This window comes from Lampetra fluviatilis, chromosome 50 (assembly GCF_964198595.1).
Source record: "Lampetra fluviatilis chromosome 50, kcLamFluv1.1, whole genome shotgun sequence".
Lineage (NCBI taxonomy): Eukaryota > Metazoa > Chordata > Hyperoartia > Petromyzontiformes > Petromyzontidae > Lampetra > Lampetra fluviatilis.
This window is the reverse complement of record NC_136324.1, coordinates 3,414,368-3,442,255: the sequence shown is the minus strand read 5'-3', so window position 1 is coordinate 3,442,255 and position 27,888 is coordinate 3,414,368. Positions and strand designations below refer to the sequence as shown.

Sequence of the window (27,888 nt, the reverse complement as noted above, 5' to 3'; positions counted from 1 at the left end):
TACAATGTAAGCAAAAACAAATCCTAAACAGCGACGAACTCGAAGGTCTGATGGGCGTATTTCGGGGTTTGAAATCAGCGTGTCGTTTGGCACGATGTCCGACGTTTCACGCCACGTGCTAGGTGAGCGTGGTACAGCCTGGAAGCACACCGCGCAGAGCTGTGTAGCCACTGGGCCGCGACAAGTGAGCTCGTCCGCTTTTTGGAACGGTTTTTGACTTCATTGAGTGTCTTCGGCAAAAAGTGAAAGCAGCCGAATAAAAACGCCACAGTGTAGCGCTGATGCTGCGCGATGGATAAACTGCCGAGAAATATAAGGATATAAAAAATATATATTTTAAGGTGCAGCTATGTATAGCACTACTGAAACAAGCCTCTAATTCCCATACTTTATTTGTATATGATGTTACATTTTGACAGTTTGGCACAGGTGGCTTCATTTATGCTGTTGTAAATGCACGTTGCTCCAAGGTTTAATAAATTGGTTTTACAGGATGTGTATGTGGCAGATGATTCACTAATTGCAGAAGTAAATGTCAATGTGTACGTTGTGTGACAGGTCAGCCACCGTTATAGCGCACGTGGCCAGCGTTGATTTCCGTAGGCTCTGAGAAACTGATGTTAATGTTAGGGTTTTGCACGCGGAATATTAAGGACGGGGGGGAAATCTATGATTACAGCTGTTACCGTGGAATTCTTACATATTGCGACGGTAATTATAACGTCACGCATTTATCCAAGAAACGCCTCGTTGAGTCTCAAGACAATTTTTTCCTGCATGAAGGATGGCAAGGTGACCCGCGTGTATGTATGTTGAAACTTCTTTCGCACCGTGCATAGCCAACCGTGCTGTCTCTTCTGATTTGCGTTTTCTTTATACGATGTCGGTGTCGCTGTTCCATCCTCACGAGTTTACTCATTTCTATATATGATTGAAGATAAGGCCTTCTTGAGAGCTTAGAATGACTGCATCAATATTTCTACTGAATCTTTTTTTTGTATATAGTCAATACAAGCCAGGCATCATGGTATCTGATGTTCATTCGTCTTTTGTAGAATCGGGGGAAGCACAACAAACTAATCACAAAAGTACTGAGTTTCCAAACTAGATGATTTTAAAGTGGTGTAACTCCCAGTGCCTTCCTAATATCGGAAGGTAGGGCGTTCCAGACGGCCGCAAAAGCGCATCGGAAAGCGCGCGATGCAGTGGCCCGTCTTTGTTTTGGATGGCCAGCCAAAAAGCCGCCGCTGCTGCTGCGAGCAAGACCCATCGGTAGCGAGCTGCACCTCGCCGTCACTGAGGCTCGCCGTTCGAACCCAGCGGTTATAGCCGCCGGGCCGTAACGACCGCTGCTGGACACGCGCCGTCCGCTTCGCTGCTCGCGTTGGGCCCGTTGGAGATGGCCGCGACGTCGTTGGCAAGACCAGGCCATCGTGTGCCGGCGGCGTCGGGGGCCCCACATTTTTGGCAAGTTTTGGAAAATTACCAGGGAACAGCGCTGTAATAGGATTCCGCGCACAGCAGCGATCGTCGCCCCTGCTGCTGCCAGATTCGTGCACCGCAGGTCACGCTTGCACATGAGACTCGAAACTAGACTATGAAACTATTTTTGTTATTTTACCAGGTGAGGCCCACTTTGAGTTATACGGTAGAGTTATTTATATTCTTAGGTTTTTTTCGGTAAAGTCACGTAGGTAAAAAATTAAAATTAATAAAAGTAAAATAAAAATAAAATAAAAAATAAAAATCACGACGTTTCTGAGGCAACACAAGCTTCCGTCTTCAGGTGGGACCGTCACAGCACGGAAGCTTGTGTTGCCTCCGAAACGTCGTGATTTTTAATTTTATTTTTATTTTACTTTTATAAAAAAAAATTTTACCTACGTGACTTTACCGAAAAAACCTAAGAATATGAATCGTTGCAGTCACGAAAGCTTCAAAGGTAGAGTTATTCTTTTTTAGAAGCGGTCTGGCCACGAATGATAGCCAAATGAAGTGGCTTATGTGGACATGTATAAGACTCGTCCTGGTTTTGTTTTTATAATTATGTTCATTGCAGTTTAATGTTAATAAATACATAGGGGTTGACGACACAAAGTATTTGTTGTTCTTACGTGCCCCGTGCTAACTTTCCGTTTCCATGATTTATCTCCTAAACAAATCTGGCCATGTCTCGCACCCCCAGGAAGGTCATCTCGCACCGCCAGTGGATGCGTGCACCCGCCAGGATAAGGACCACTGGTATAAAGGGTTAATATGCTAACCAAGGCTCATCCTGGTTTCTGAAGTTCTCCCCGGGTTAAACAACATCAAATTATAACGTCAAGTCCCTGACGTCCGCGCGTTTCTCTCCCGCGTCTATTCCGAGCACGCGTCTCGCCGTGCCCTCTTTGCGCACTTTTCATCTTCTGTTCCATCTTTCCTGTTGCCAGTGTCCGTGCCTCTGATCCACACGTCCACCAATTGATTCAAGCGAGCCTGACACTGCTGGTGAGCCACTGGATATCGAAACCGGTGCAGAGTGTTGCTTGTCCAGAATCAATGCTGGTTGAAAGGGCGTGAGGCTGATGGGATGTGTTCTTTTTACGTGGAGAGACAGGGTTGTGAAGGAGACATAGTGTCCACTCACAGGTTGGTGAGAGCGTAGTGATTCTGGATCACCAAGGGACCGGCTCCATGCTCTCCCGTTCCAGGGGGTGACCATCTCCCCACCTCCGCAACACCTCCCCCCGTGACCTCAGCTCTTCTTTTGTCAACAAACTCCAGTGGAGGAGAGTCTTGCCATCTCACCCCGCCGTGAACGTTGGGGGAGCTCTGACCTTCCATTCGCGGAGCCCTGATATCCCTTTCCACGATTGGCCACATGGCCTCGGCCCATTTATCAACAAACTCCAGTGGCGGACAGTCTTCCCAACTCACCCCGCCGTGAACTTTGGGCGAGCTCTGGTCTTCCCGTCGCGGAGCCCTGACCGGCTTTTCCACGATAGGCCCCATGGCCTCGGCCCGTTTGTCAACGAACTCCAGCGGAGGGGGTGCCACCCAACTCGTGCCCGTGTGGACCTCGGGAGTCCCGGTCCCCCCGGCCTCCACTCCACGCGGAGGCCCGTCCCGGCCGCGCGGGCGAAGGTGGCGCGGTGGCCCGGCGCGTCGCCGCTTCTCGGGGCACGACAGGGCCATCATTACACCGGCGGCCATGGTGAGGGTGGCGGCGGCGTAGCCCAGGTAGATGGCGGCGCCGAGTTCGTACTTGACGGGACTCGGGTACCACGGGTCGTAGAACTGGCGCACGGTGGTGTGGGTGTTCCACGCGACAGGCACGAACGTGCAGAGAGAGGAGGTGACGAGGCAGAGGCCGCCCGACACGGCCACCAGCGACTTGCTGCGGCGGGAGGGAGGGCCCAGCACCAGGGTGCACTTCATGCCCGCCGTGGACGCGCCGATGCCTGCCGCCGTGAGCAAGCACGAGATGACCATCATGGCCTGCGCGGCCTGGCACGTGGCGGAACGACGCACGCGTCGGACGGAGATGGTGGAGAGATGGGGTTGGGGGGGGAGAATCAGAATCGGAAGTTTATTTCCCGTAAAGCCCATTGAGCTGTGGCGTAGTAACTACATTAGCATTGGTGTAGTAACAATAGCAATTACATTACACTGTGTAACACATTTTTTTTGTTCCTGGGTAGTAAGTGTTATTTCATAATTGCTTATGCCTCAAAAGAGCAGAAAATGGCTTTTATCCCCCACAAACTTTGCTTTTGTGACCAGGACAGTGATATTTAGAAATGTACCTATTTTCCAGCACATTCCAGATAGATTCAGAGCTGAGTAAACTTGGAATAACTTCTAGAACATTCTAGAACTTTCCAGTAATATAAATAGTAGTATAAATACGGAGGCCTCAAGCCCACCAGTTCAGTTTAGTTCCAGCTGCCTAAGTGGATACATATCTGCATTTTTCTGAGAGGGCATCAAGAGGCTGCAAGCATCCGGCAGACGCATTTTGCGATGTCTGCGGCCAATTTATCAAGACAAGAGCGAAAAAGTACTCTGTGGAAGCATCAGCTAAGATGTGTGAGGCCTACAAGGCGTATATCGGCATGCCTGTCGGGGATCAAGACAAACCCTGGGCACCTCATTTCACCTGCGAGCAATGCAAAAAAACTCTGGAAGGTAAGATGGACAATTGTTGCTCGGAATTTTCTGTTCTAAAGTTTGTTCAAAAAATGTAAATTGTAAAAGTTTTACATTTAAAAATGTTTAACAGTTTTCAATGTTATTGAAAAAATATATCATATATGAAAAATGTTACGAGAATCTCTTACCCATTAGTCATGGGTGAAATCACTGTATTTTTGTAGGATGGTACAGAGGGGAAAAGACAGCCATGAGGTTCGCTATCCCAACAATTTGGCGGGAACCCACTGACCACTCAAGCAACTGCCACTTCTGCATGGTGGACCCTTCCAAACGTCGGACTGGCAAGAATGCACCTGCTATCACGTATCCGGACCTTCCTTCATCCATCGCTCCGGTGCCACACTGCCATGAGCTCCCCGTACCCAATCCTCCAGAAAGAAAGCAGCTCATCCAGGAATCTCAAAGCCGTGCTGCTCCATAATGGTAACAAGTACTCATCTATTTCCCTGGCTCACTCGGTGCACCTCAAAGAGGATTACAACAGCATCAAGACCTTGCTGGACGCCTTCAAGTATGACGAGTACGGCTGGAAGGTCATCGGATACTTCAAAATGGTGGCATTCCTGATGGGTCTCCAAGGCGGTTTTAACAAGTTTCCCTGCTATCTTTGCCTTCGGGACGCAGTCAGAAGCAACGCACAAGAGACTCATGATTATCATCTGCCGCTGCTCGAGACGAGTGTGCCAATGATGATGAAGGCGACTGAGATGTTGATCGTGGTGCTGCGGCTGCTGCCACAACTCACCTTGAGAGACGGGCTCATTGCGAGGATGGAGTAGAAGGGGCGGCACTGGAAGAATCCCGTGCTCATCCAGGTGCACTCCATCCACAGGCCCCGCATCTGCCCCGTGGCCGTGATGATGCTGGTGCCCACGTGAGCCGTTACCTGCCAGTGTGGGAGGATGGTGGCCGCCAGCGTGCCCAGCAGACCCACGATGGCCAGGCACAGAGCCACGATCTGGAGTCCCGTGGACACCATGATGACTACGACGGCGGTGGCAGTGGTGGTGGTGGAGATTCGTCTTCTTTATTGTGGTGGTGTTAGTCGAGTCGCTGCTTCTCACGATGGTGGTGACGATGGTGGCAGTGTTGGAGGAGGAGTTTCCACCGCTGATAATCCAGAGAATACGGCAATGTTATTCGTAAGATTATTTTAGTCGACGTAAGAACAACTTGGTAAAAGGCAAACACACATCTCGTCCGATAGACCGTTTTTAATCCGTCCGATCACTCTTCACGAGTAGTCACAGAGAGAGCGGCCACAGCCAACTGGCCCGGCATGCCAACAACAGGCTCCTCCACTCTCCATCCCAAAAAACACTCGCCCTGAGCCTCTGCCCATAGGAAGCCGGTGGCGATGTTAAGTTTGCCCCCACGTTTCGCATCAACGACAACAACAACCAAAAATCACGACGATTGTTGCCCAGTTATGCTGAGACTTTGACACCGCGACTCAAATTTGGATTGGACCGCACACGGCAGCTGGCTTAAACATTAACCCAGGGGACCTGTCGCAGATGCGTGCCACGACCCCCCCCCCCCCCCCCCGTGTGTGTGTGGGTGGTGGCGGTGACGATTAGCAGAACCGGGTATTGGGCATCCCCTCGGTCGACTCAGCCTCAAATGAGTACCTCGCGCGGTGTGTAAACATCGCCACTGGGGAGACAAAGGCGGCCGGGCGTGGTGCTGGCCACCCCACCCTCCGTCGTGTGCCGTGTGTGGTCTACATAGGTGCTCGCTAACAGCACTTGCCCCAACAGCCTGTCACAGGCTACACGGGGGATCTTTGTCTTTGGTGGCACCACGTGGTTAGCGCTCTACCGAGTTCGATTCCCGCTCACGACCAAGCAGCTGTGGGCGGGTCGGAGGACAAGTGGCAGCAAGTTGATGCGAGACTCCCTGCCCAGTGAGGTCGGCTCGCCTGGAGAAGGCGGCACAGCAAAGTGTGCGCTGACATCAAGGGGGCATAATCAACGTTTTGGGGTTTAGATCGCGTTATTTATAAATGTGTCGTAATCCTCCACCACCCGACACGGCCAATCAGTAAAAAAGTGTCAAGTTGACAAAAGACAAATAGTTCACTGCTTTAGCCCACTGGTGTGTTGAAGCGTGAAACCAGAGGTGAGTGGTGGGGTGAGGTGAGTGGTGTGGTGAGTGGTGAGGTGAGTGGTGAGGTGAGTGGTGAGTGGTGAGGTGAGTGGTGAGGTGAGTGGTGAGTGAGTGGTGAGTGGTGAGTGAGTGGTGAGTGGTGGGTGAGTCAGTTTAACACGTAGGCTTTCGCGACCAATATTATTCATAATAAACGTTTTTGGGTTTAGATCGCGTTATTTATAAATGTGTCGTAACCCTCCACCACCCGACACGGACAATCAGTAAAAAAGTGTCACGTTGACAAAAGACAAATAGTTCACTGCTTTAGCCCACCGGTGTGTTGAAGCGTGAAACCACAACATTTACAATTTGAGTAGCACGACGTTTCGCTGGTAATTGCATCCAGCATCATCGGGCAATTCGCCAGAATGGTGAGGCTCTGCTGTGTCTCCCGTTCTTATATAGAGCAGCAACAGCAGGGTGACGTCATCATTAACTCATCAAAGAGCCACAAGTGGGCAGCCAAAGAGCCACCTGCGGCTTCGGAGTCGCAGGTTCCCGACCCGGGTCTATCATAATCCACATGGCATCACGCTCAGTCTCCAACCCTCCATAACTCTGCCTGGCCTCTCTATGCATGTGCTGTGAAGAAGGGCGATTGCCCGAAACGTCTCCTCTTGTATATTTTAAGGGCACAGCGTTATTACTGACGAATGTTACGAGGTTCATTCTAGATTTGAAGCTTTCGTCACTGCAAGGATCCATACTCTTTGTTTTTTTCGGTAAAGTCACGTAGGTAAAAAATAAGAAAATATTTTTTATTTTTTATTTAATCTATTTTTTTATTTTTAACCTACGTGACTTTACCGATAAAAAACCAAAGAGTATGTGATGAGGTTACTTTGTTAAATGTACTTTGCGCAAACACTGCCAATGCAGCGACAGCAGCAGCATCACTATATAAAGTTGTCTTTGTGTGTTAAATTCATGGGACGCGACATTACATATCTCTCTCTCTCACTCCGAGTCGCTGTGGGCCCATTACAACATTTAATAACGGGGACGATAACAAGAAATGTCTCCACCGAGCCCACTCGAAGGGCAGCGAGAGGGCATGGAAAATATGAAACATTAAATTACTACCCCCACTCATCAAGTTAATGAACAACATTCCATCAGTGCACAAGCCCTGGGAATAAAGAGCGAGTTTCGCCCCCTTCCTTGCGTACGGCTACGAGTGGGCGTCTCTTATGAGGTCACCTCGCACACTCGCAGATGTCCAGGGCTTGTGCAGGACACGCGGCTTAGGTAGGGATGATGGGTTAGTCAGTTAAACGCGTCGGAGGATGCTTTGCCGACGAATGTTATCCAAAATAGAGAGGGCTTTTTTTGGGTTTGTTTGGGGTTAAATCGTGTAAATATACATTTGGCGAAACGTCGTACTCCAATTGTAAATGTTGTGGGGTTAGTCTCCAACACATCAATGTGCTGTACTAGTTACGAATTGGCCACGTTCTGTTGACGTGACAACCCTTACTGATTGGCTGTGTCGGGTGGTGGCGGGTTTTACGACGCATTTATATATTTACGCAATCTAAACCCCAAAAACAAATATATTAGTGATGATGATAATGATGGGGATGATGATGATAATGTGCGGTGGGCGAAGACGCACCGACTGAATGACGACCAGAAGGAGGAGGCAGCCGGCCAGAGAGGACGTACCACCGGAGGAGATGGAGCGATGAGACCACCCTGGGCGTGCACCAACTCGGCTGGGTTGTTGCATTGTGGGACCGCGATGGGGATGGCTACAGCTTGGCCTTCATCCAGCAGTGGATCGATCGTGGCTGCTGCTGATGGTGACGGTGGTGATGGCGGCATGTGTTTGTTCTAACGGTCGTTTGCTCTTCCTCTTGCGCAAAACCGCAGTGGCCGACGACGTCCCTCATTCAATCGGACTCGTGAAGTTCACCTCGTCGTAGTCACTCGCACATTGGACTCGGATTGTCAATCATCGTCGTCGTCATAGTCACTGCGCTCGACGATTTCCGTCCACTCGCAGTCAAAATCACCTCGCTTTTATTTTTAAACTCCAAAATTGACGCGGACACCTCCACGTCACGCTTCAAGCCCCCATCAACATCGGCGACTCCCGGATCCACTCGAGTCGAGAGGCTGCACTGGTGATGGAGACGTTGGCACCGGCGCGGGCTACGGGATCCACGTTCCTCCTCCTCCTCATCACCCTCCTCCTCCTCCTCGTCGACCTCACGGAGGAGGCGTCTTTGTCGAACGCCACGGGGACTCTTCTGCCCTCGCCTCGCACCCCAAACGCCACTCACCACGAACCTACCGCGGGCACTCAGGACCCGGAGTCAAACCACGACCACGACCACCACCTCCAGTTGCAACAGCAGCAACAGCAGCTGGCGTCGGCCGAGGCAGCTGGCTCGGCCCTCTATCTCCTCGTCCTCTGCGGCTTCTTCGGGTTCCTCCTCTTCGCGGCAACCTTCGACCACGTTCAGAGCAGGCAGGCCGAGCGCTGGGCCAAGGACGCCTACAGACGGGCGGCCACGTCTCGGGCTCCCCCAGATCGCCAGGTTCCGCCGCGCGCCCCGGATGACCCCGCGAACCCCTGCTGCTTGATCCGGAGCAACCCCGCCGCGCTGATGGCCTCGGCGGATGCCTCGACGGTGAATGCAGTCGCCGTCGCCGCACGCTCCCGTGGCGGCGGAGGTGGTGGGGGCGGCGCAAGTGGAGATGGAACGGTCCAAGTGCCCCCCCAGGATGATGGAGGGGAACTCGGTGCTGCATTCCCAGTTTTTTAAAGCGGAAGGGCAAGAGGGTGGGTGGGTTTGGACCCCAAGTAGGGATTAATTTCTCACGCGATATATTCCAGAATTTGTTGTTAAGCTAGCTTGGAGTAAAGGGAGTATCGGCGTAAGGCACTACCACTAGAATACAAGGTACGCCTATCCCATGCTAATCATATATTATTGTCCCTGTTAAATTAGTCGATCTTAAGCAAGTGTTTAACACGTAGGCTTTCGCGACCGATATCATCCATAGTAGAGGTTTTGTGGCTATCGCCTGATGAAGCTAATTGTAATTACTGGCGAAACGTCTTACTCAGATTGTAAATGTTGTGGCTTGGCTCTCCAACACACCGGCGTGCTGTACTAGTGACAAATTGGCCACGTTCTGTTTACGTGACAACCCTTGCTGGTTGGCTGTGTCGGGTGGTGGCGGGTTTAACGACACATTTATATATTTACGCAATCTAACCCAGAAAACCTCTACTATGGCTTAATCAAGCGGTATTCATACGTCATTCGCAAGACAGCTCACACTTTTACCAACCCGCCTTGACCAGCATGGTGAAGTATGGTCCACAACTCTCTCACGGCCCGGCCACGCAAGGCGTAGGGGAGGCTGTACGTGCCAGGTGAAAAAGGGGCAGCCCCTGCAATTTCTCGCTCGTGCCACGGCTGCTGGAAGTCAGCCTCCACTGGCCAGGCATTTTGGGTAAGATTTTTGGAGTACCCACACTTTACCCTACCGAACTACAAACTTTTAAAAAATTTACAAAGTGAAGGCCCACTCAGCTATACAGCTGTTTTTCAGAAGCGTCCTGGTCACAAATGATAGCTCAACGAAGTGCTTATCACGTGGACATGTATACCAGCCAAATACTCTAAACGCGTGATGTTGATTCTAAATGTGGAGGGGGGAGAACCGGAGGACCCCGAGTAAAATCCACCCGACCCACCTGGAGGATGACACGCAAGCTACAAATATACAGCAGCAGATGTCAGGGTCGGGATCGAACCCGCGACCTCGTGTACACCAGGCGAGGTAGTTAACGGCTTCGGTGGTGGACGGATTTACGGCAGGGGTGGAGCCAGAAAGAAAACTTTTACTGTTGTTTCAACTAACGCGCCGGGACATAGAATCGACGAACCGAGGACCTCCTTTGAATTGTGAAAAAAAAAGTTTTAACTCAACACGGTCTTCAATAACAATGTGGCATGAAAAAAACACAAAAACAAATAATACACAACATGCGACGTTTCGGGCAATTGCCCGTCTTGTGAATGGTCCAGCGTGTTAACCATGACAACCACAGCAGCATCCGATCGAATGGTTACAAGTGCCACGTGCCCGGAGAAATCCCTCCCAGGCACACGAGGGGACCACACACACACCACTCAAAGCTCTGCAAAGCAAAGATCCCCCGCATAGCCTTCACAGACTGTTGGGGCAAGTGTTGTTCACGAGCGCCTATGAAGGCCGGCACGGCACACGAGGGGGTGGGTGGCCAACACCACGCCCGGCCGCCTTTGTCTCCCCAGTGCACGATGTGTACACACCGCACCAGGTACTCATTTGAGACTGAGTCGACTTAGGGTAGGCGGCCCAGGACCCGTTCCGATATTCGTCACTGGTGTTGGCCTTGAACGTGAATCGATACATACACGCGGACATGCATACACACAGAGAGATACACACACACACACACATCGTAGAAATACCACACTCACCATTAATTCACCCTTTGGACCCGAAATCCACCTGGGGCCACACACGCACACGCACACGCCCGCACGCGAAACGCGCCCTTGCCTGCCTCCAGCCACGAGAAACCATGGGGACCATCGGCGAGGGCACCCTGGAAGCGTTCTACCCAGCCGTGGCCGTGCTCTACTTCGCCCTGGTGGCCTGGGGGACCCGGCAAAACAAGCTGAGGCTCGACGGCAGGGCCTCTGCCATCGTGGCCACAGTGTTCCTGGTGGGGCAGGTCGTCTGCCGGGCACTCGGAGGGGTGACCGGATTCATGGCCTTCGCGATAACCGCCTACCTGTCGTACCAGGTGCGTGCGTGCCGCTGTGCGGGGACAATAATATATGATTAGCATGGGATTAGGCGCGCTCCTTGTATGTCTAGTGGTAGTGCCTTACGCCGAGAATCCTTTGCTCCAAGCTAGCTTAGCAACACATTCGGGAATATGTCGCGTGAGAAATTAAGCCCTGCTTGGGGTCCAAACTTTACGGCCAACACCGGCGACGATTATCTGAATCGGTACCTGGGCCTTCCCTAGGTCGACTCAGCCTCAAATGAGTACCGAGTGCGATTTGTAAAAACGTTTCCACGAGGGAGACAAAGGCGGCCGGGCGTAGTGTTAGCGCTACTCGCTAACAGCACTTGCCCCAACAGTCTATGAAGGCTACACGGGGGATCCTTGTCTTTTGTATCCCCGTGTAGGGGAGCGGTGGCGCGGCGGTTAGCGCACTGCGCTCGCGGCGAACCTGGCCCTCCACTCACCGTGGGGAGGGGCGAGGAGGTAACAACGGCGATGAAGAGCCCAGACCCCCGGCCCTCTATGTTGACTTCGCCTCAATTAAAATGAGTAGATTTGAAGTTTTCGTGACTGCAAGGATCCATACTTTTTGTTTTTTTTCGGTAGTCACGTAAGTAAAAAAACTACATAAATTAAAATGAAAACAACTAAATTAAATCACGACGTTTCGGGCGCAACACAAGCGTCCGTCTTCAGGTGGGGACAGACAGCGAAAGAACAACCGCTTAAGTAGGCATACTTTTTTTGGTTTTTTGACTACGTGACTTTACCGAAAAAAACAAAAAGTATTAAAATGAGTACCTGGTGCAACGTGTAAAACATTGCCACTGGGTGGGGGGCGTGGTGCTAGCCACCCCACCGCCGTCGTGCGCTGTTGCGCCTTCATAGGCGCTCGCTGGACAGCGCGAGTCTGTGTCGGCCGGTGGCTCTTAAACCGCAGGGGGTGCACCCACCCCCAGGGAGTGCGAGATGCCCCTTCTCTTGGGGGTGGCGAGACGTGGGCAGATTTGTGCTCGCAGGTAAATCATCGACAACGCAAATAGAACCGCGGACACGCAAGTTACAGTTTACTTCGTTTCATCAAACCCTACGTATTTATTAACATGATGCTTTTTTTTTTATTTTCTCACGATTGAGGCTGCGGTAAAGGTTTAGAGCCGCTGGTGTTGGCTATCCGGGGAGATTTGCGCTTTGTTTTGTACTCTGCCGAGGGTGACGGTGGCAAGGTCAAGTAGCCATCACCACCTGCGCGTGCATGGGGAGGACCGCTCATTCGGCAGTGGATTCGCACGTTTAATCTTTAGACTAATGCAAGACCTCTTTTCTGTATCAGATGTATACGCGATGTGGAATGCTACACGTTTAGTGTATAACTGTTGTTTATATACGAACATTTTATATATATATACTGTAGATATACTTAGGAAGCAAACATCGCCCACAACTGTACTCCCAAAACCTGGCAGGACCCTCCTGAAAAAGAGTCATGAGACTCGGGAAGGCTTTTCTCGGTAAAAAAAAAAGTGACAAAAAAACGTAATAATACGCCAACGAATCCACATTTGCCACCAAAGCTCAACGCATTCGTCAATGTGGCCTTAAAAGTGTATAATGGGTGACGTTTCGGGCAATGGCCCTCTTTCGCAGCGCCGAGAGAAGCCAGATAGATTAAAAAAAACCTGCCTGATATTTGACAAGCATCTGCCGGATCACATTTTTAAAACCTCAGCTCTGAACTTGTGACAAATCGCGTCTACGTTCCTCGGCGTTTCACGATGCTCCCGTAAAAGTCTCTTATCTGACCGTGCGAGTCCCATTCCTGTGCAGTTAGCAAGACTCCCCACGCCCTGCCAATGTGCAAAAAAAGTGTCAAAGTTCATCTCCGATGTGCACGCCATGCGCTCTGCAATTCAGTAGTGACCGTCTGGCCAAACCCTGGCTCCGAATAACCCTGGCTGGTGCCCCTGGGTTCAGAGTAGACATTCCTACACGATAGGCCACTTCGTGGGGCTATCATTTGTGGCCAGGTCGCTTCTGCAAAAGAGCGATATGGCTCGGTGGACCTTACCTGGTCAAATAAAAACAAATCGTTTCGTGTTAGGAGGGACGGCTCTTTCAAAAACAGTTGTTACTAACCGCACCACTCACCGCCCGGTTTTACCCACAGATTCTACCACGCGTCGAGGGGCCTAAAGCACGTGATGAGAAGAAGCCGCGTGGGCAGGGCCACAAGAGTAAGAACCCCGCGGCCTCGTCAGAGAAGAAAGCCAGGACCGAGGGGAGCAGACAGGAGGAAAGCAAAAAGCTGGCGTGATGGACAATACACAGCTTCAACGTGGACACAGCCAAGTGGCTTATCACGAGTTGAATGGTGAGGGGGGATGAGGTTAGATTCAGTAAGAGAACAAGTGATAGTGATCTGCAACTCCAAAACCCCCTTGTGTGCTGTAGGATGGCGAGGAAAACTGCAGTGCAGCGAGTAGGGGGGTGCGTGATCTCATCGCATGCGTGGCTTTGGTGGATTTTCTCTGGTTTACTCCCCACAAAGACCCCCCCCCCCTATAACCTTAACAGACTGTTGTGTTGGTACAACACACGAAAAAATGGGTGGCCAGCACCACGCCCGGCGATGTTGACACCACACGAGGTACTAATTTGAGGCTGAGTCTACCTAGGGGAGGCCCAGGACCGCTTAAAATAATCGTCACTTGTGTTGGCCATGAGCGGGAATCGAACTCGGGGCGCCGGGTTCTAAGCGCAGCGCGCTCACCGCTACACCACCACTCCCCACACACGCCGGCAAAACACTCCCGTCCACTAAAAGCTGCGACGTGGGCTCAACATTGCAGTACAACAAGTGGGTTATTGATCCTGCTTGTACGTCTCATTTTTGACCGGGTTGTTTCCCCTACTCCCTGTATCTTGTATTTAGTTGCTCTTTTTTCCGTCGTCCACACACGCTGCGCCAAAGAGGTTCTAACAAACGCGTCTTCGGAGCCACTATTATGTTTCTTCATCCATGTTTGGATTCGGCCACGGTATGCACCAGAGGTCGCAACCTTGTACCCGATACCCGTACCCTACCCGATACCCGTACCCGGGTACGGGTACCCGTTTGCGACCCTGGTGCGGCCGGGTACGGGTAGGCCGTAAGTCACTGGTGAGTAACCGTTTGTCACTCATTTCCCAACGTCTTGACTCTTTTCACAATTCAAGTTCCTAGAATCAACCCACCCGCGCCTGCAACATGGCTTCATCCCAGAGGTCGCAATCGGGTACCCGTACCCTACCCGATACCCGGCCGGGTACGGGTAGCCGGGTATCGGGTAGGGTACGGGTACCCGTTTGCGACCCTGGTGCAGCCGGGTACGGGTAAGGAATCAAAACCCGTTTGCGACCTCTGGTATGCACTGACCTGACCAAATCGGCGTTATTCAGAACACCGCACCAGTTGAAGGAATTTGGTTGCGAGGACAATTATTGACACGTTGCAAGACGGCCTGTACACCACGTGGCAAGCCATTTGTTTGTCTAAGTCGGGTGGTGGAGGGTTTTTAATGACACAGATTTGGTCACGTCATTTACAGGCCAAAGATCATCCCTAAATTAATCAGATTCCACAAAAGACAAATCAACATCAGATACCATGATGCCTGGCTTGTATTGACTATTTCAAAAGAACACCTGCGGTAGAAACATTGATGCAGTCATTCAAAGCTCTCACGAAGGCCTTATTTTTTCAATCAAATAGAGAAATTAAACTTGTAGATTGAACAGCTACACCGATATCGCATGAACAAAATACGAATCAGAAGAGGAGACAGCACGGTTGGCTCCGTGCGGTGCACAATAAGTTCAACATACATATGAAAATAAATAAAAACTGATATTGGAGAATTAAATGCAAAACCACGACTTGAGATATTAACCATCTTTCATTTGCCAATAACATCGTCATTGTAGAAACGAATAAAAATGAATAGCAGGGAATTATTGAAACGCTTAACAATGAAGGCTGCAAAGCCTCGTAAAAAAGATCAATACGGGTGAAAGGTTCACACTCATTATGAAACTATGTATGTTGAACTTTTATCGTACTATAAGTAGCCAACCGTGATAATTATCGGAGTTGCAGGGGAAGAACAAAACACTAAACACGAAAAGCAGTTCGATAAAAAAAGTTTTTCATCTAGATATAAAAGTGCATAGCTCCAATAGCTTCCTAATATCGGAAGGAAGAGCGTTCCAGATGACCGTGGACACGTGAAGGAGACAATGCTTATATATTTTGTTACACATTATTAGGATCTGCACGTTACACTGAGTGCATTTGCTGGGGCAGTCGACACTCCATGTGACTGTTGAGCAGTGAAAGTTCCAAATGATGTTATTTTATATCACTTCATTCATGTAAACTGCATCTCACACCACCGGTCTTATTTAAATCGCCGACAAGCAGGGAAGGCAGCCATTAACTGGTGCCAGCAATTTACCCAAGATTTGTGGTCCTATGTTTATTGGGATGTTTCACCAATGTCAGTCAAAATTAAAACGAAAAATAAATGGTCATAATCTATCTCTACATATGGTCAATTATATGGAAATAAACAAATGTGGAGCTTTTAAAATATGTTGGTGGCATTTATTTTTTATTTCTCTTCATGGGTTAAAAAAGTACAATTCTGCACTCAACATGATGTTAAATTCAACACAAATACAAAATATGAAACAAGCCAGCAACAACGAAATTACCTTTTCCAATCAGTACGACGACTCGAAAACGTTCTCTGGAATGTTGCTGCGGTATCACAAATAAACAAAAAAAATCACGAGCCAGAACCGCTTTAAGTATTGACCGCATACTACGATATAAAACTCAACAGTTATAAGAATGCAAACGCCCGCCAGCTTGTACTGAGACACATTTGACTTTTTTCCAACGATCGTTTTAAATATCACTCTGCGCTGCTTTTCGAGGTCGTGCCGTAGAGCTCGCTACTGAGACGGAGGCAGAACGTCGGGCATCACACGGAGCCGCAAGCGATACAGCCCGAAAAATACATCGGAGAGCCCTTTTGTCCCAATAACAATACAAATTAAACTTGGAACGTGCGGCACAAAGTTCGCTCACTCCCTCGACGACGGGGAACGACTCGGGGAGGCGCGAGGCACCGCAGACAACGCGGAAAGGCAGTGACCACGCGATGAGCCGGCGCCAACAATCGCCCGAGCTCTCTGCTGTCCCTCTGTATATCCAAAGGTGTTATTGGCCAATTAAACACATTCCTGCGGAGGGAGCTGGTAGGAACGTTGGGTTGCTCGGTCAATGGCCAGGGTCAACGGCAGCGTGTATTCCGCAAATATGCCCGACTGTGAGGGCGGGCACAAGCCGGGGTGAGTAGGTTAAACGTTGAGTTTAATAAGGGCACCACGGGGTGACCAGCCCCTCCCCACCCAGCCTCACCCCTCCCACCCCCCAACCAGCCCCACCCTCCCCACCCTACCTCACCCTCCCCACCCAGCCCCTCCCCACCCAGCCCCTCCCTGCACGACGGACACAATAATCCCCTGTGGGCTGGTGTAACCAGAAGGTTCCTACCAGTACGAGTGTTTACGTGTGGGAAGAAACCGGAGCGCCCGGAGACGGGGGGCAACACTCCATGCCACACAGAGGAGACGGGTGGGGCCCACACTTTTGCTGTGCCGCCTTTCTCCCGGCGAGCCAGGGTACGGGCGCCTGCGTCGTCCACGGGAAGCGACGTCCACGACATCTGCGTGTGATCCACCAACCCTCGCTGCCACCTCCTCCAGTGCTGGATCACAGGCAGCCATGTGCATGACCCACCACCACCGCCCTTTTAAATGACGTTCATTGTGGAAAAGTTTATAAACCGTACAAAGCCTACTGCTAGCTGCGAGCGTATCTTAATGGAAATATATATGCACGTCGGAAACATAATGCCGACGTTAACAATAGCAATTTAAAACCGTTTGAAGAAAAACAATAATTTAACAAGACCGCACACGTACGACCCCATGTCAACCCACTGCTGGATGAAGGCCGGCCTCCCCCCACTGTGCCAGGCCGTGGGAGACATCTGACCGTACTTCACCATGCCGGTCGGCGCGAGTCGTTGGAAGGCCAGGGAGCGTAGCGCGACTCAACAACGAACATCGCCGCGCGGATACCGGCGCGTCTCGGGTTTGTACGCAGATCACCACCCGACGGGCGAAGTCACAGAGGAGAGAAAGGGGCAGGGGGGGGGGGTGCCTGACACCCCGTGAATTAAGAGGCAAAAGCGGAGGGTGGGGTGGACGGTGGCGGCGGCGACGGAGGGTCCTTCGGGGACGTCACTGGCTCTTGCGCTGGCCCCCGGGCGCCTCCTGGGTGGGAGCGGATGACCACACCTCCAGCAGCTGCTTGCAGTAGTAGAGCTGCCAGCCGTGCACCTGCACGGCGATCACCATCGCGAAGTACAGCACCGACACGGCCGAGAAGCCGAGGATGTGGCGGTACACCTTTCCCTGCGCACGCACGCACAAAACGCACGCGCAAGCGGTGCTCGTTTCGTGAACGAAATTCACAGGGGGTGGCCGACACAGAGATGTGGACACACAACACACAAGTCTTCAGGGGGCCCCCAAAGCAGCGGGGGGGGGGGGGGGCTGCGAATTTGCAGTCACAATTCCATCCGCAACAGGAATTCCTGGCGGCACTGCCAGGAGTTTCCACCAGGTGGCAGTTGCACGCCACTCAATGTCAGATTCACATTTTATACCCAGGCAGTGTGTCCTACTGCACTGTCTGGCACGAGTTCGAAACGTTACTATCATATGCATGTATATTAGCACGGTAAGGCTACCGTACGTACCCAGCTGTCCCACGCTAGTTCTGGCTGTGTACTCTGCAGGTTCCGTTTATTTCTTGTTTCCATACAAGGTGGCGCATTGGAATCCAAGTAATGTGCTACTTTAAAAATGAAAATTACACCCCTGCCACCTCCCCTTCCCCCCCATAAAAATACATGAATAGGGCAGTGTAGTCATCTTTTCCCAGTCCCTAAACTAAACAATTTAAACCGTTTTTTATTTTACCAGGTAAGGCCCCACTGAACTATACAGCTATTTCAGAAGCGACCTGGATATCACAAATGATAGCTCAACAAAGTGGCTTATCACGTGGAAATTTACAGCAACCAAATTCTATAAACACACGTTGATTCTAAATGTGGAGAGAAAAATCGGACGACCCGGGGAAAAATCCAAGTGATCACGGGCAGAGAGACACGCAAACCCCACATATACAGCAGGCGTCAGGGTCGAGATCGAACCCACGACCTCGTGCACACCAGGCGAGGGAGTTAACATCTTGCCAACGAGGCACCCCACACTCGACCTGCCGTCGACTAACGGCTTCGGTGGTGGACGCAGGAGGGATTCGGGGTGGGGATAGAGGAGGCGTCAGGGTCGGGATCAAACCCACGACCTACACCGAGGTCAGCTGGCCCCGGGTTTGTCGCTCGCGAGGTTGCTTGTACTCTCCCTCCCCGTCGTCCGCGTTCCGTGCCGGGCACTTCCCCCTGGGTGAACACTCCGGGACCGGCCCAGGACATGCTGGCGGGACGATGTCGCTCGGCTGGCCTGGGAACGCCTAGGAATTCCCCAGGAAGAGCTAGAGTCTGTGTATAGTAGTGTGTAGTGTATAGTGGTAGTGTATAGAGTGTATAGTAGTGTAGCGCGAGAGTCTGTCGCCAGGGAGAGGGAGGTCTGGACCGGCCTACTCAACACGCTGCCGCAGCAACCCTCATCAGGACAAGCGGACTGAGAAACGAACGAATAATAATTTAAACAATTTTCAATGATCGTCGTTACCTGCGTGTAGAGCTGCCTGGCCATGGGGAACATCTCGACGCTCCCGTAGACCAGAGGGCCCAGCGACACGAGCGACGTCATCGCCATGGCAAGGACCATGCGGTACGTGCTCCTCCTGGTCGGGTCACGGGAGGTTGCAAGGTCACGGGGAGGGGTAACGAGGGTCGTGTCAACAACAATGCGGTTACAGCATGTACACCACGCACGCGCTTGGCGACAGGGATGTGTTGTTGGAAATGCACATTGCTCGAAAGTTTAATAAATTGGTTTTACAGGATGTGTGGCAAATTATTCACTACTCTTTGGTTTTTATTCGGTAAAGTCACGTGGGTAAAAAAATAAAATAAAAATGATTTAATTTAGTTGTTTTTCATTTTTATTTTATTTTTTACCCACGTGACTTTACCGAATAAAACCCAAGAGAATGGATTCTTGCAGTCACGAAAACTAATTGCATAAATCTGTCAATGTGCGTGTTGTGCGACAGATCCGGCACCATTATAGCGCACGTGGCCAACGTGGGTTTCTGTGGGCTCCTAGAAACTGTGATGTTAATGATAGGTTTTGCACGTGCAGTGTTTAGGGCAGGGAAATCTATGATTATAGCTGTTACCGTGGAATTCTTTACATATTGCTACTGTAATTATAACATCATGCATTTATCCAGGAAATGCAACGCCGAGTCCCAAGACTCCTTTTTCCTGTATGCAGGATGACGCGGTGGCCCGTATGTATGCATGTTGAACTTCTTTCGCACTGTACGTAGCCAACCATCGGAGGTGGGAGAATGTTTCAACAGGTCCACACACGACAATCGTAATCATCCGTTTGGAAAACAAATATACACATTGTTCATTTTGTTTTGCCGTTGGTAAATGGCAGTATCTGCACTGCACGCATTACAGGTTGTAAAGTTGCGATGGTTAAAAGACGCATGGCCTACGGCCGATGTTGATCGAACTGCAGTTGAAGTTGAAGATCCTTCTTACGATTTGTGCGTACTTGGAGAATGCAAGGGCCGGTGGCCACAGGACGGTGAACCCAGGGGGAGGGCCATGGTCAACAAATCATACCGACCAATACCATCGATGCCACCGCCATCGCTTCCCCCTTTCTGCGAGATTTTACCACTGCCGTGCAGTCGACATCCGATGATGGGTGGTGCGGTGACAACGGCCGAGCTGTCGCTTGCGGCGGTGCGAATGCCGCGGCGAGTATTCACCGTAACTCCCGCACGTCGCTTGCATCGCAGGGGACGTTAACGACCCTGCTGCGGCGAATTGAAAAAGACTGAAAAGCTCATTTCTTTTAGCACTGCCTTTCGTGTTTAGTTTGTTGTCCGTCCCCTCCCCGCGCCTCTGATTAGCACGGTTGGCTACGGACGGTGCGAAAGAGGTTCAACATACAGGCCGCACGTGCGCGCCGACGCCGCGGTTTGGCAAACTTTGGCAAGCTAGCGGGAAGAAAAATGTACCCGTCATAAAATTGCAGTCCTCAATTTTGGATCCAACGACCCTACTCCCGTTCCTCCCGGCTCCTCACCTGCGCATGGCGCTAATCGTGAGCAGCGCGGGAGCCACGCTCAGCAGGTAGGGGTACTCCCAGAGGTAGGGCCGCGCCACCAGGCTACTGGGCACGAGGCGCAGGCTGCTCACGATGACCTGCAGCAGAACGAGCGCCCACAGGACCACGTGCACGTACACGAGCATGCGCACCTCGGACTCCAGCGACGAGCTGTGGGGAGGGGGGGGGTGGAAAGCGCACGCACGCACGTGTAAGAACAGACGCACACGTGCAGAACTTAAGCATTGCTCACTGTGACCATATTGTAACATTCAACACGTAGGCTTTCGCGACCAATATCATCCATAATAGAAGTTTTTTTTGGGTTAGATCGCGTAAATTTATAAACGTGTCGTTAAAACCCGCCACCACCCGACACCGCCAATTTGTAAGGGTTGTCACGTGCGGAACGACACGCGGTACGACCCGAAAGCACACGTGCATAGTATTTATGTATGCGTAAACACACATGAGAAAGCACTCTTATGCATGCCCCTAAGTGGCGGTGACGTCAGCACAGCGCTTGCGTCAGGCTAGGCACACTCTGAGGCCACGTGAAGTGTGGAAGGATCGCTGGCAGGAGGTCACGTGACAGACCCAGTTACCATGGGTTGACTGAGATGACTGGTCGACGCGCCACCTGTGCCCCCCACTGTGCCAACTTGCTGCACTTTTTCACAACACAACAGTGCTACGGGCTGGCAACCTCCGCGGAGGTGGGGGTTATTTTGCCAGTCACGCAAATGAACACACACACGCACAACGACAGCCACTCACCACTAAGTGATGGCGACTTTACCACAGCCCTCGTGCCAGGAAAGGTGCACTTACCCCGGTTTGAACCTGGTAAACCCAGGGTGGGTGGCCAGATTTGGTGGGGGTGTACCCACGCCAGATTGAGACAGACGGGGTATACAATGTTCCACAGCTACAGGTGTGTTCACTGCTAATGCACTAATAGAGAGTAGGAAGAACACAGCTTCACCATTCGAGTATCACTCTGGAGGTAAGCTAGGAGCGTCACGGAGGCTAGGAGATGCTACCTACCTCACCTGGTGTACAGGAGATCGTGGGTTCGATCCCGACCCTGACGCCTGCTGTATATTTCGAGTTTGCGTCTCTCTCTCTCTCATCATCATCACGGTGGCTAGGAGATGTTAACTACCTCGCCTGGTGTACAGGAGGTCGTGGGTTCGATCCCTACCCTGTCGCCTGCTGCTGTATATTTGGAGTTTGCGGTGTCTCTCTCTCTCACCATCATCACGGTGGCTAGGAGATGTTAACTACCTCACCTGGTGTAATAGGAGATCGTGGGTTAGAATCCCGACCCTGACGCCTGCTGTATATTTCGAGTTTGCATGTCTCTCTCCCAGTGGTCGCGTGGATTTTTCTCCAGGCCCTACGGTTTTTTCCCCTCCACATTTAGAAACGTGCGTTTAGAGTATTTGGCTGCTATAAATGTCCACGTGATGATGATGATGAGCCACTTCGCTGAGCTGTCATTTGTGATAGCCAGGTAGCTTCTGAAAAATAGCTACATAGCTCAGCAGACTTTGCCTGGTAAAACAAAGAAAATATGTTTACATTTTGATTTAAAGCTTTCGTGACTGCAGGGATTCATATTCTTGGTTCTTTCGGTAAAGTCACGTAGAAGGGAAATAATAAAATAATAAAAATATTAAACAATACAAATTCTCACTGTCAAATCGCCGTTCGTGGTGCTGACGTTAGAAAAAAAAACGCCACTTTTTTCAAATTTTCTTGCTGTGGATTTCACACCTGATGACGATTGCTTGTGTTACAGTCGAAACGTCGTGAGAATTTTTATTGTTTTATTTTATTATTATTTCATTATTTCCCTTCTACGTGACTTTACCGAAAGAACCAAGAAGATGAATCCCTGCAGTCACGAAAAGCTTTAAATCGAAACTTGCATGGTTATAATTCTCTGTTAATTCCCCCCCAAACCACGTGGAGCTCCATCACTTCACGAGTGTCCTCTCCCATCCCTTTGACAATTTGATAACAAGCTGTCGGTTCCCTACGGTAACTTAACTTGCAATTTGCATACCCTTGTCGGATTACGTATTAGTCTGCCTAGATCTGGTCTGCTCCAGCCATCTGACGCCGGCTCTGTGCAACATTTTTGCGATTTCTCACGCGGTGCAGAGCTTTTTTGTTTACACGTTTTTATTTAACTCACTCCGAATGTTGTATCCCCAAAAGAGAAATCTTGCAACTAAATTTGTACCCACTTCCCAATGTGCTATCGACTGCAAACTTGAAATACCTACGTCATACTGATGACAAGACTATATTCTATCATAAACAATCCAAAACAAATATTTTTAAACATTTTACACGCTTTTATTTAACTTACTCTGTGTGTTGTCATATCCTAAAATCTTGTAACTGAATTTCAACCGTCTTCCCAATGTCGTATCGACTGCAAACTTGGTATAGGTATGTAATACTGATGACAACACGATATTCTATCATTAAACAATAAAAATCTATATTTTAAACAATCTTTTTTACGGGTCTAATTGTCCACGCTCAACTCACGTTGCCTGTAAATCACCGCGGTCCCTGACGTCACGGCAAGTCTCGGGGAGCCACGCCCAGGGGCGGGGGATGTGGAAGGAGGGGAGGGGCGATGGGGGAAGAGGGCAGGTGGAGGGGCAGCTCGGACAGTACATTTCATTAAAGCGTGTTTTTTTTAAAAAGTATTTTAAAATATTTTTTTGTGTTCCAATTTCTACTTGCGTCTTTGATGCGCTGAATTGTTTTCCATTTGCTCTTGTCATTTTGTAATGCTGCTCATCCTGGTCTCTTGACATTTCCAGCCCGGTTAATCAAAGTGGAACTTTCAACCAACACCGATACTCCTCTACTCTCTATCAGTGCGATGAGCATGAACCACGCGTGGTGCTTGGTGTGATTGTGGAACCCATTCCCTGCCTGGCTCAATCCGCCCAAGGGCCACACCATCCGCACCCAGCCACCCACCTGGTTTTGCCAGGTTCACACTGGCATTGCAGTGGATTCGACTTGCCCTGTAAGTGCCGCCCCGACTCCTGACATGCGCCGATAGTTACTAAACAATTGCGGCATGTGTGACTGCAGTGTACACTGCATACTGTAGTGCAGTTCTATACATTCGAATGATGTTCTAGAAGGGGCTAGAAAGCTGTGAACTATGTCAATGGTAATGCATGCTCTAGAAGGGCTAGAGCGGCGACAGCCAATCCAATAAATACCGTGAGATCCATAGCAGCCAAATACACTAAACGTATTTTGACGCGTGGGCTTCCGTGACCAATATTATGGAATAGGTTTCTTTTGATTAGATCGCGTAAGTATGTGTAGTTAACCCGCTGCCACCCGACACAGCCAACCAGTAAGGTTTGTCACGTAGACAAAACGTGGCAATTAGTGACTACTTTGTCCCCCCCTGTGCGTTGGAGAGTAAAACCACAACATTTACAATTTGAGTACCGTGAAGTTTCACTGGCAATTACATCCCAGCATCATCGGGCGATTTTGCCAGAATTGTGAAGAGATCCACCTGCTTCCGGTCTTAAGTAGAGCAAGATGACTGTGGTTATACATTCACGATAAGCACAGTTGCGGATAATAGAGAATAATAACTATCATACTGTGAGCTATCCAAAAAGGCCGGGTTCTGCCTACAGCAGATGTGGAGAACGTCCGGCCCGCGGGCCGTATAAGGCCCCGCGAAATCATTTGGGTCTGGCCCTGCCAAGGCAACCGCAGGCGGGACTCGAAATTCAATAAATCTCGGAGCAAACCTGGAAAAGCAGTTGCGAGTAGCAGCAACATCATCAATGCCAGCTACCATCACACGCCTCGCCAAAGAGAAGCAGTTCCAGCCATCGCATTCGGGGCGAGTTAATTAAACGTTTGACCAAATATAACGGGCTAATTTCTAATTTGATAATTTTGTATGGCCCGCGAATGATGTTCTAAATATCCAAATGGCCCTTGGCAGAACAAAGGTTCCCCGCCCCTGGCCTACAGCATGCATCACTGCAGCTGTGAATAAAGCCAGGGCATCAAGACAAACACCCCCCTTAACAGATTGTTGGGATTGTTGGGGACAAGTTCTGTTAGCGAGAAGCAGCACCTCTCAAGGTCGGCACCACGGGCACATGAGGTGGTGGGTGACCAGCACCACGGCCTACCGCCTTTGTCTCCCCAGTGGGCCGTGGTGCTGGCCACCCACCCCCTCGTGTGCCGTGCCGGTCTTCACTGCTGCTGCTCGCAAACAGCACTTGCCTCAACAGTCTGTTAAGGCTACACGGGGGACCTTTGTCTTTGTGACCAGGGCTTGATGTCTCACTGAATAGTTACCGGGCTGCTGGTAAACTCGTAGCCGTAGCAACAGGCGACTAGTAACCATAGCAACAGGGACAGGTGACTCGTAACCGTAGCAACAGGTGACGAGTAACCATAGCAACAGGGACAGGTGACTAGTAACCATAGCAACAGGTGACTAGTAACCATAGCAACAGGTGACTAGTAACCATAGCAACAGGTGACGAGTAACCGTAGCAACAGGTGACTAGTAACCATAGCAACAGGTGAATAGTAACCGTAGCAACAGGTGACTAGTAACCATAGCAACAGGGACATGTGACTAGTAACCATAGCAGCAGGTGACTGGTAACCATAGAAACAGGTGACTCGTGACCAAAGCAACAGGTGACTAGTAGCCATAGCAACAGGGATAGGTGACTAGTAACCATAGCAACAGGTGACTAGTAACCGTAGCAACGGGTACATGGGATGTGGTGTGTCGGGTGTGGACCAGTCTCAGTTGAATGAGCTCTGTGTGTGTGTGTGCGAGCCAATGGAAAATGCCCGCGTGTGGCTATGATGACTATTACATAATAATAATGTACTGTGCGTTGCCTTCAATGTCACAGTATGCGCATGGCATAGCCAGGAATTTGGCACAAGAAATGCACTTGCACAGATATAAGCTAAAGCCAACCACAGATATATTTATAGATTTGAAGCTTTCGTGACTGCAAGGATTCATTCTCTTAGGTTTTTTTCGGTAAAGTCACGTAGGTAAAAAATAAATAATAATAAATAATAGAAATAATAATAGAAATAAAATTATTATAGAAATAAAATAATAAATCACGACGTTTCGGAGGCAACACAAGTCTCCGTCATCAGGTGGGACCGTCACAGCTAGATTTACTGTCTCACTTGAACCACAGATATAGTTAGTACTGCATATGAACAGGACACACATAGAGACAGCCGTACACATAGACATTAGTACACATAGACATTAGTACACACAGAGATAACACACACAGACAGGCACATTACATTAAGCGATATACACACAACACATACATACTGGACGTATAGAAAGCCAAAGATCACCCGTATAACCTGAACGTACTGTTGGGGAAAGTGCTGTTAGCGAGCACTTATGAAGGCCGGAACGGCACACGGAGGGGGTGCTGTGGTCAGTACCACGCCAGACCGCCTTTGTCTCCCCAGCTACTCATTTCAGGTTGAGTCGACCTAGGGGGAGGGCTAAGTTTAGATATTCGTCATTGTTAGCCTTGGTCAGGAATCGAACTCAGGACGAAGTATTCGCAGTGCGCTAATCACTGCGCCACCGCTCCCTATACACAATGAAACACACTGTACTGTAGACGAATATGTCTTCGACAACTATCGGGACGAGTGCTGCTAGCGAGCACCCATTAAGCAGATAAACACACGCGAGAGAGACACACACACACTGATACACACCGCAATTTATCTTCCCCGTCCGCCTTTGTCTCTCTGCGCGCTCTCTCGTTCTTGCTCGCTACAGTCCGCGTAGCTGCAGACGCCATGTCGACTTCGGGAAGACAGAGAGAGACTCAAGAAGGCAACGAAAGAGTTTTGGGGTTCAGATTGAACCGAAACGAACCGAAATCCTAGCCGAACCAAACCGGTTCGCATCCCATCACCGCCCCCCCATCACCAACCACGTGGGAAGGCGGAACACTGCTGGGATCGATTCTTCGATTCATTTGTTCGTGTAATCGATTCATAGGCTAACCACGAGAGGCGTAGAGAATCGAATTGGTGGTGTTGATACCGAGTAATCGTTTATCACGATTCATCCGTGTTATCCGTAGGGTATTACAGAATGAATAAAATAAAATAAATGAAAACAACTAAATTAAATCACGACGTTTCGGGCGCAACACAAGCGTCCTTCTTCAGGTGGGGACAACGTAGCGAAAGCACAATCGCACAACCGCTTATGAATTCAAATCTAGAATTATTACAGAATGATAATAGGGTTTTCTCCTTTTGCAAGGTTTAAGTTTGGTGTTTTAACAACTTAACATCTATACTCTTAGGTTTTTTTTCGGTAAAGTCACGTAGGTAAAAAATTATAAATGAATAATAAAAATAACAGAAATAATAATAGAAATAATAAATCACTAACATCTTAACATCTGCTTCATGGCCAGAAAGGGGAGACCCCTATTGTCATAATTAAATACTGGCAAAGGAGGTCTCATGAGCTTTACAGAATATTATAACCGTGCATGGAAAGTACAATATAGGTGTGTGTGTGTTTAGGTGTATCTTTACAAACAACATCCAGATGACGCATAGAAGTCAACCCCATGCGGTTTAACCTTATTCTTGTACAGGGAAATTGAGTTTTCAGGTCCAGAAGGGTGCCTACAGCCATTTCAATACGGGCAATTTTTTTTTAAAGTGTCTTATTTGTTTTTGTTTCATCCCTTGTGATGGTGACTTTGTAGGATGAACGTTGAGATGTATAAGGGGCACGGCGAGTTTACCAATAAGGTCTGAATTGGTCTGTAATAAGGTAGGGGGCACTGATAAGGAGCTGACAGCTATGGTGACATGATCACGACGTTTCGGGCGCAACACAAGCGTCCTTCTTAAGGTCGGGACAACTTAGCGAAAGCACGCCGCTTAAGTGTGTCGGCGGTGTGCTTGTTCTAGATTTGCAGCTTTCGTGACTGCAAGGAGTCATACTCTTTGTTTGTTTCGGTAAAGTCACGTAGGTAAAACAATTAATAAAATAAAATACATGAAAACAACTAAATTAAATCACGAATGATTTAAATAAAATAAATGAAAACAACTAAATTAAATCACAAATTATTTAAATAAAATAAATGAAAACAACTAAATTAAATCACAAATGATTTAATTTAGTTTTTTTCATTTATTTAAATTAAATCAGAAATGATTTAATTTAGTTTTCATTTATTTTATTT

At 49.6% G+C, this 27,888-nt stretch overlaps 2 protein-coding genes across 3 annotated transcripts; both read right to left on the bottom strand.

Annotated features, from left to right (window-relative positions):
- Window positions 1-23: 23 nt before the first annotated feature.
- On the bottom strand, window positions 24-8,100 carry LOC144948544 (claudin-7-B-like). Its single transcript, XM_078878114.1, has 4 exons — window positions 8,014-8,100; window positions 4,943-5,307; window positions 2,920-3,489; window positions 24-47 (listed from the first exon to the last, which is right to left on the bottom strand). Exons 2-4 carry the CDS (start codon window positions 5,174-5,176, stop codon window positions 24-26), a joined length of 828 nt encoding a protein of 275 aa, XP_078734240.1. The 5' UTR covers window positions 5,177-5,307; window positions 8,014-8,100.
- Window positions 8,101-16,691: 8,591 nt separating this feature from the next.
- Window positions 16,692-26,626, bottom strand: JAGN1 (jagunal vesicle mediated transporter 1). 2 transcript variants are annotated; one of them, XM_078878131.1, is made up of 4 exons: window positions 26,387-26,626; window positions 20,564-20,755; window positions 19,022-19,136; window positions 16,692-17,674 (listed from the first exon to the last, which is right to left on the bottom strand). In XM_078878131.1, exons 1-4 carry the CDS (start codon window positions 26,470-26,472, stop codon window positions 17,501-17,503), a joined length of 567 nt encoding a protein of 188 aa, XP_078734257.1. In that variant the 5' UTR covers window positions 26,473-26,626; the 3' UTR covers window positions 16,692-17,500. The 2 variants fall into 2 exon arrangements, with proteins under 2 accessions (XP_078734257.1, XP_078734258.1); XM_078878132.1 differs by lacking the exon at window positions 16,692-17,674 and adding an exon at window positions 18,550-18,800.
- Between the last annotated feature and the right edge of the window lie 1,262 nt (window positions 26,627-27,888).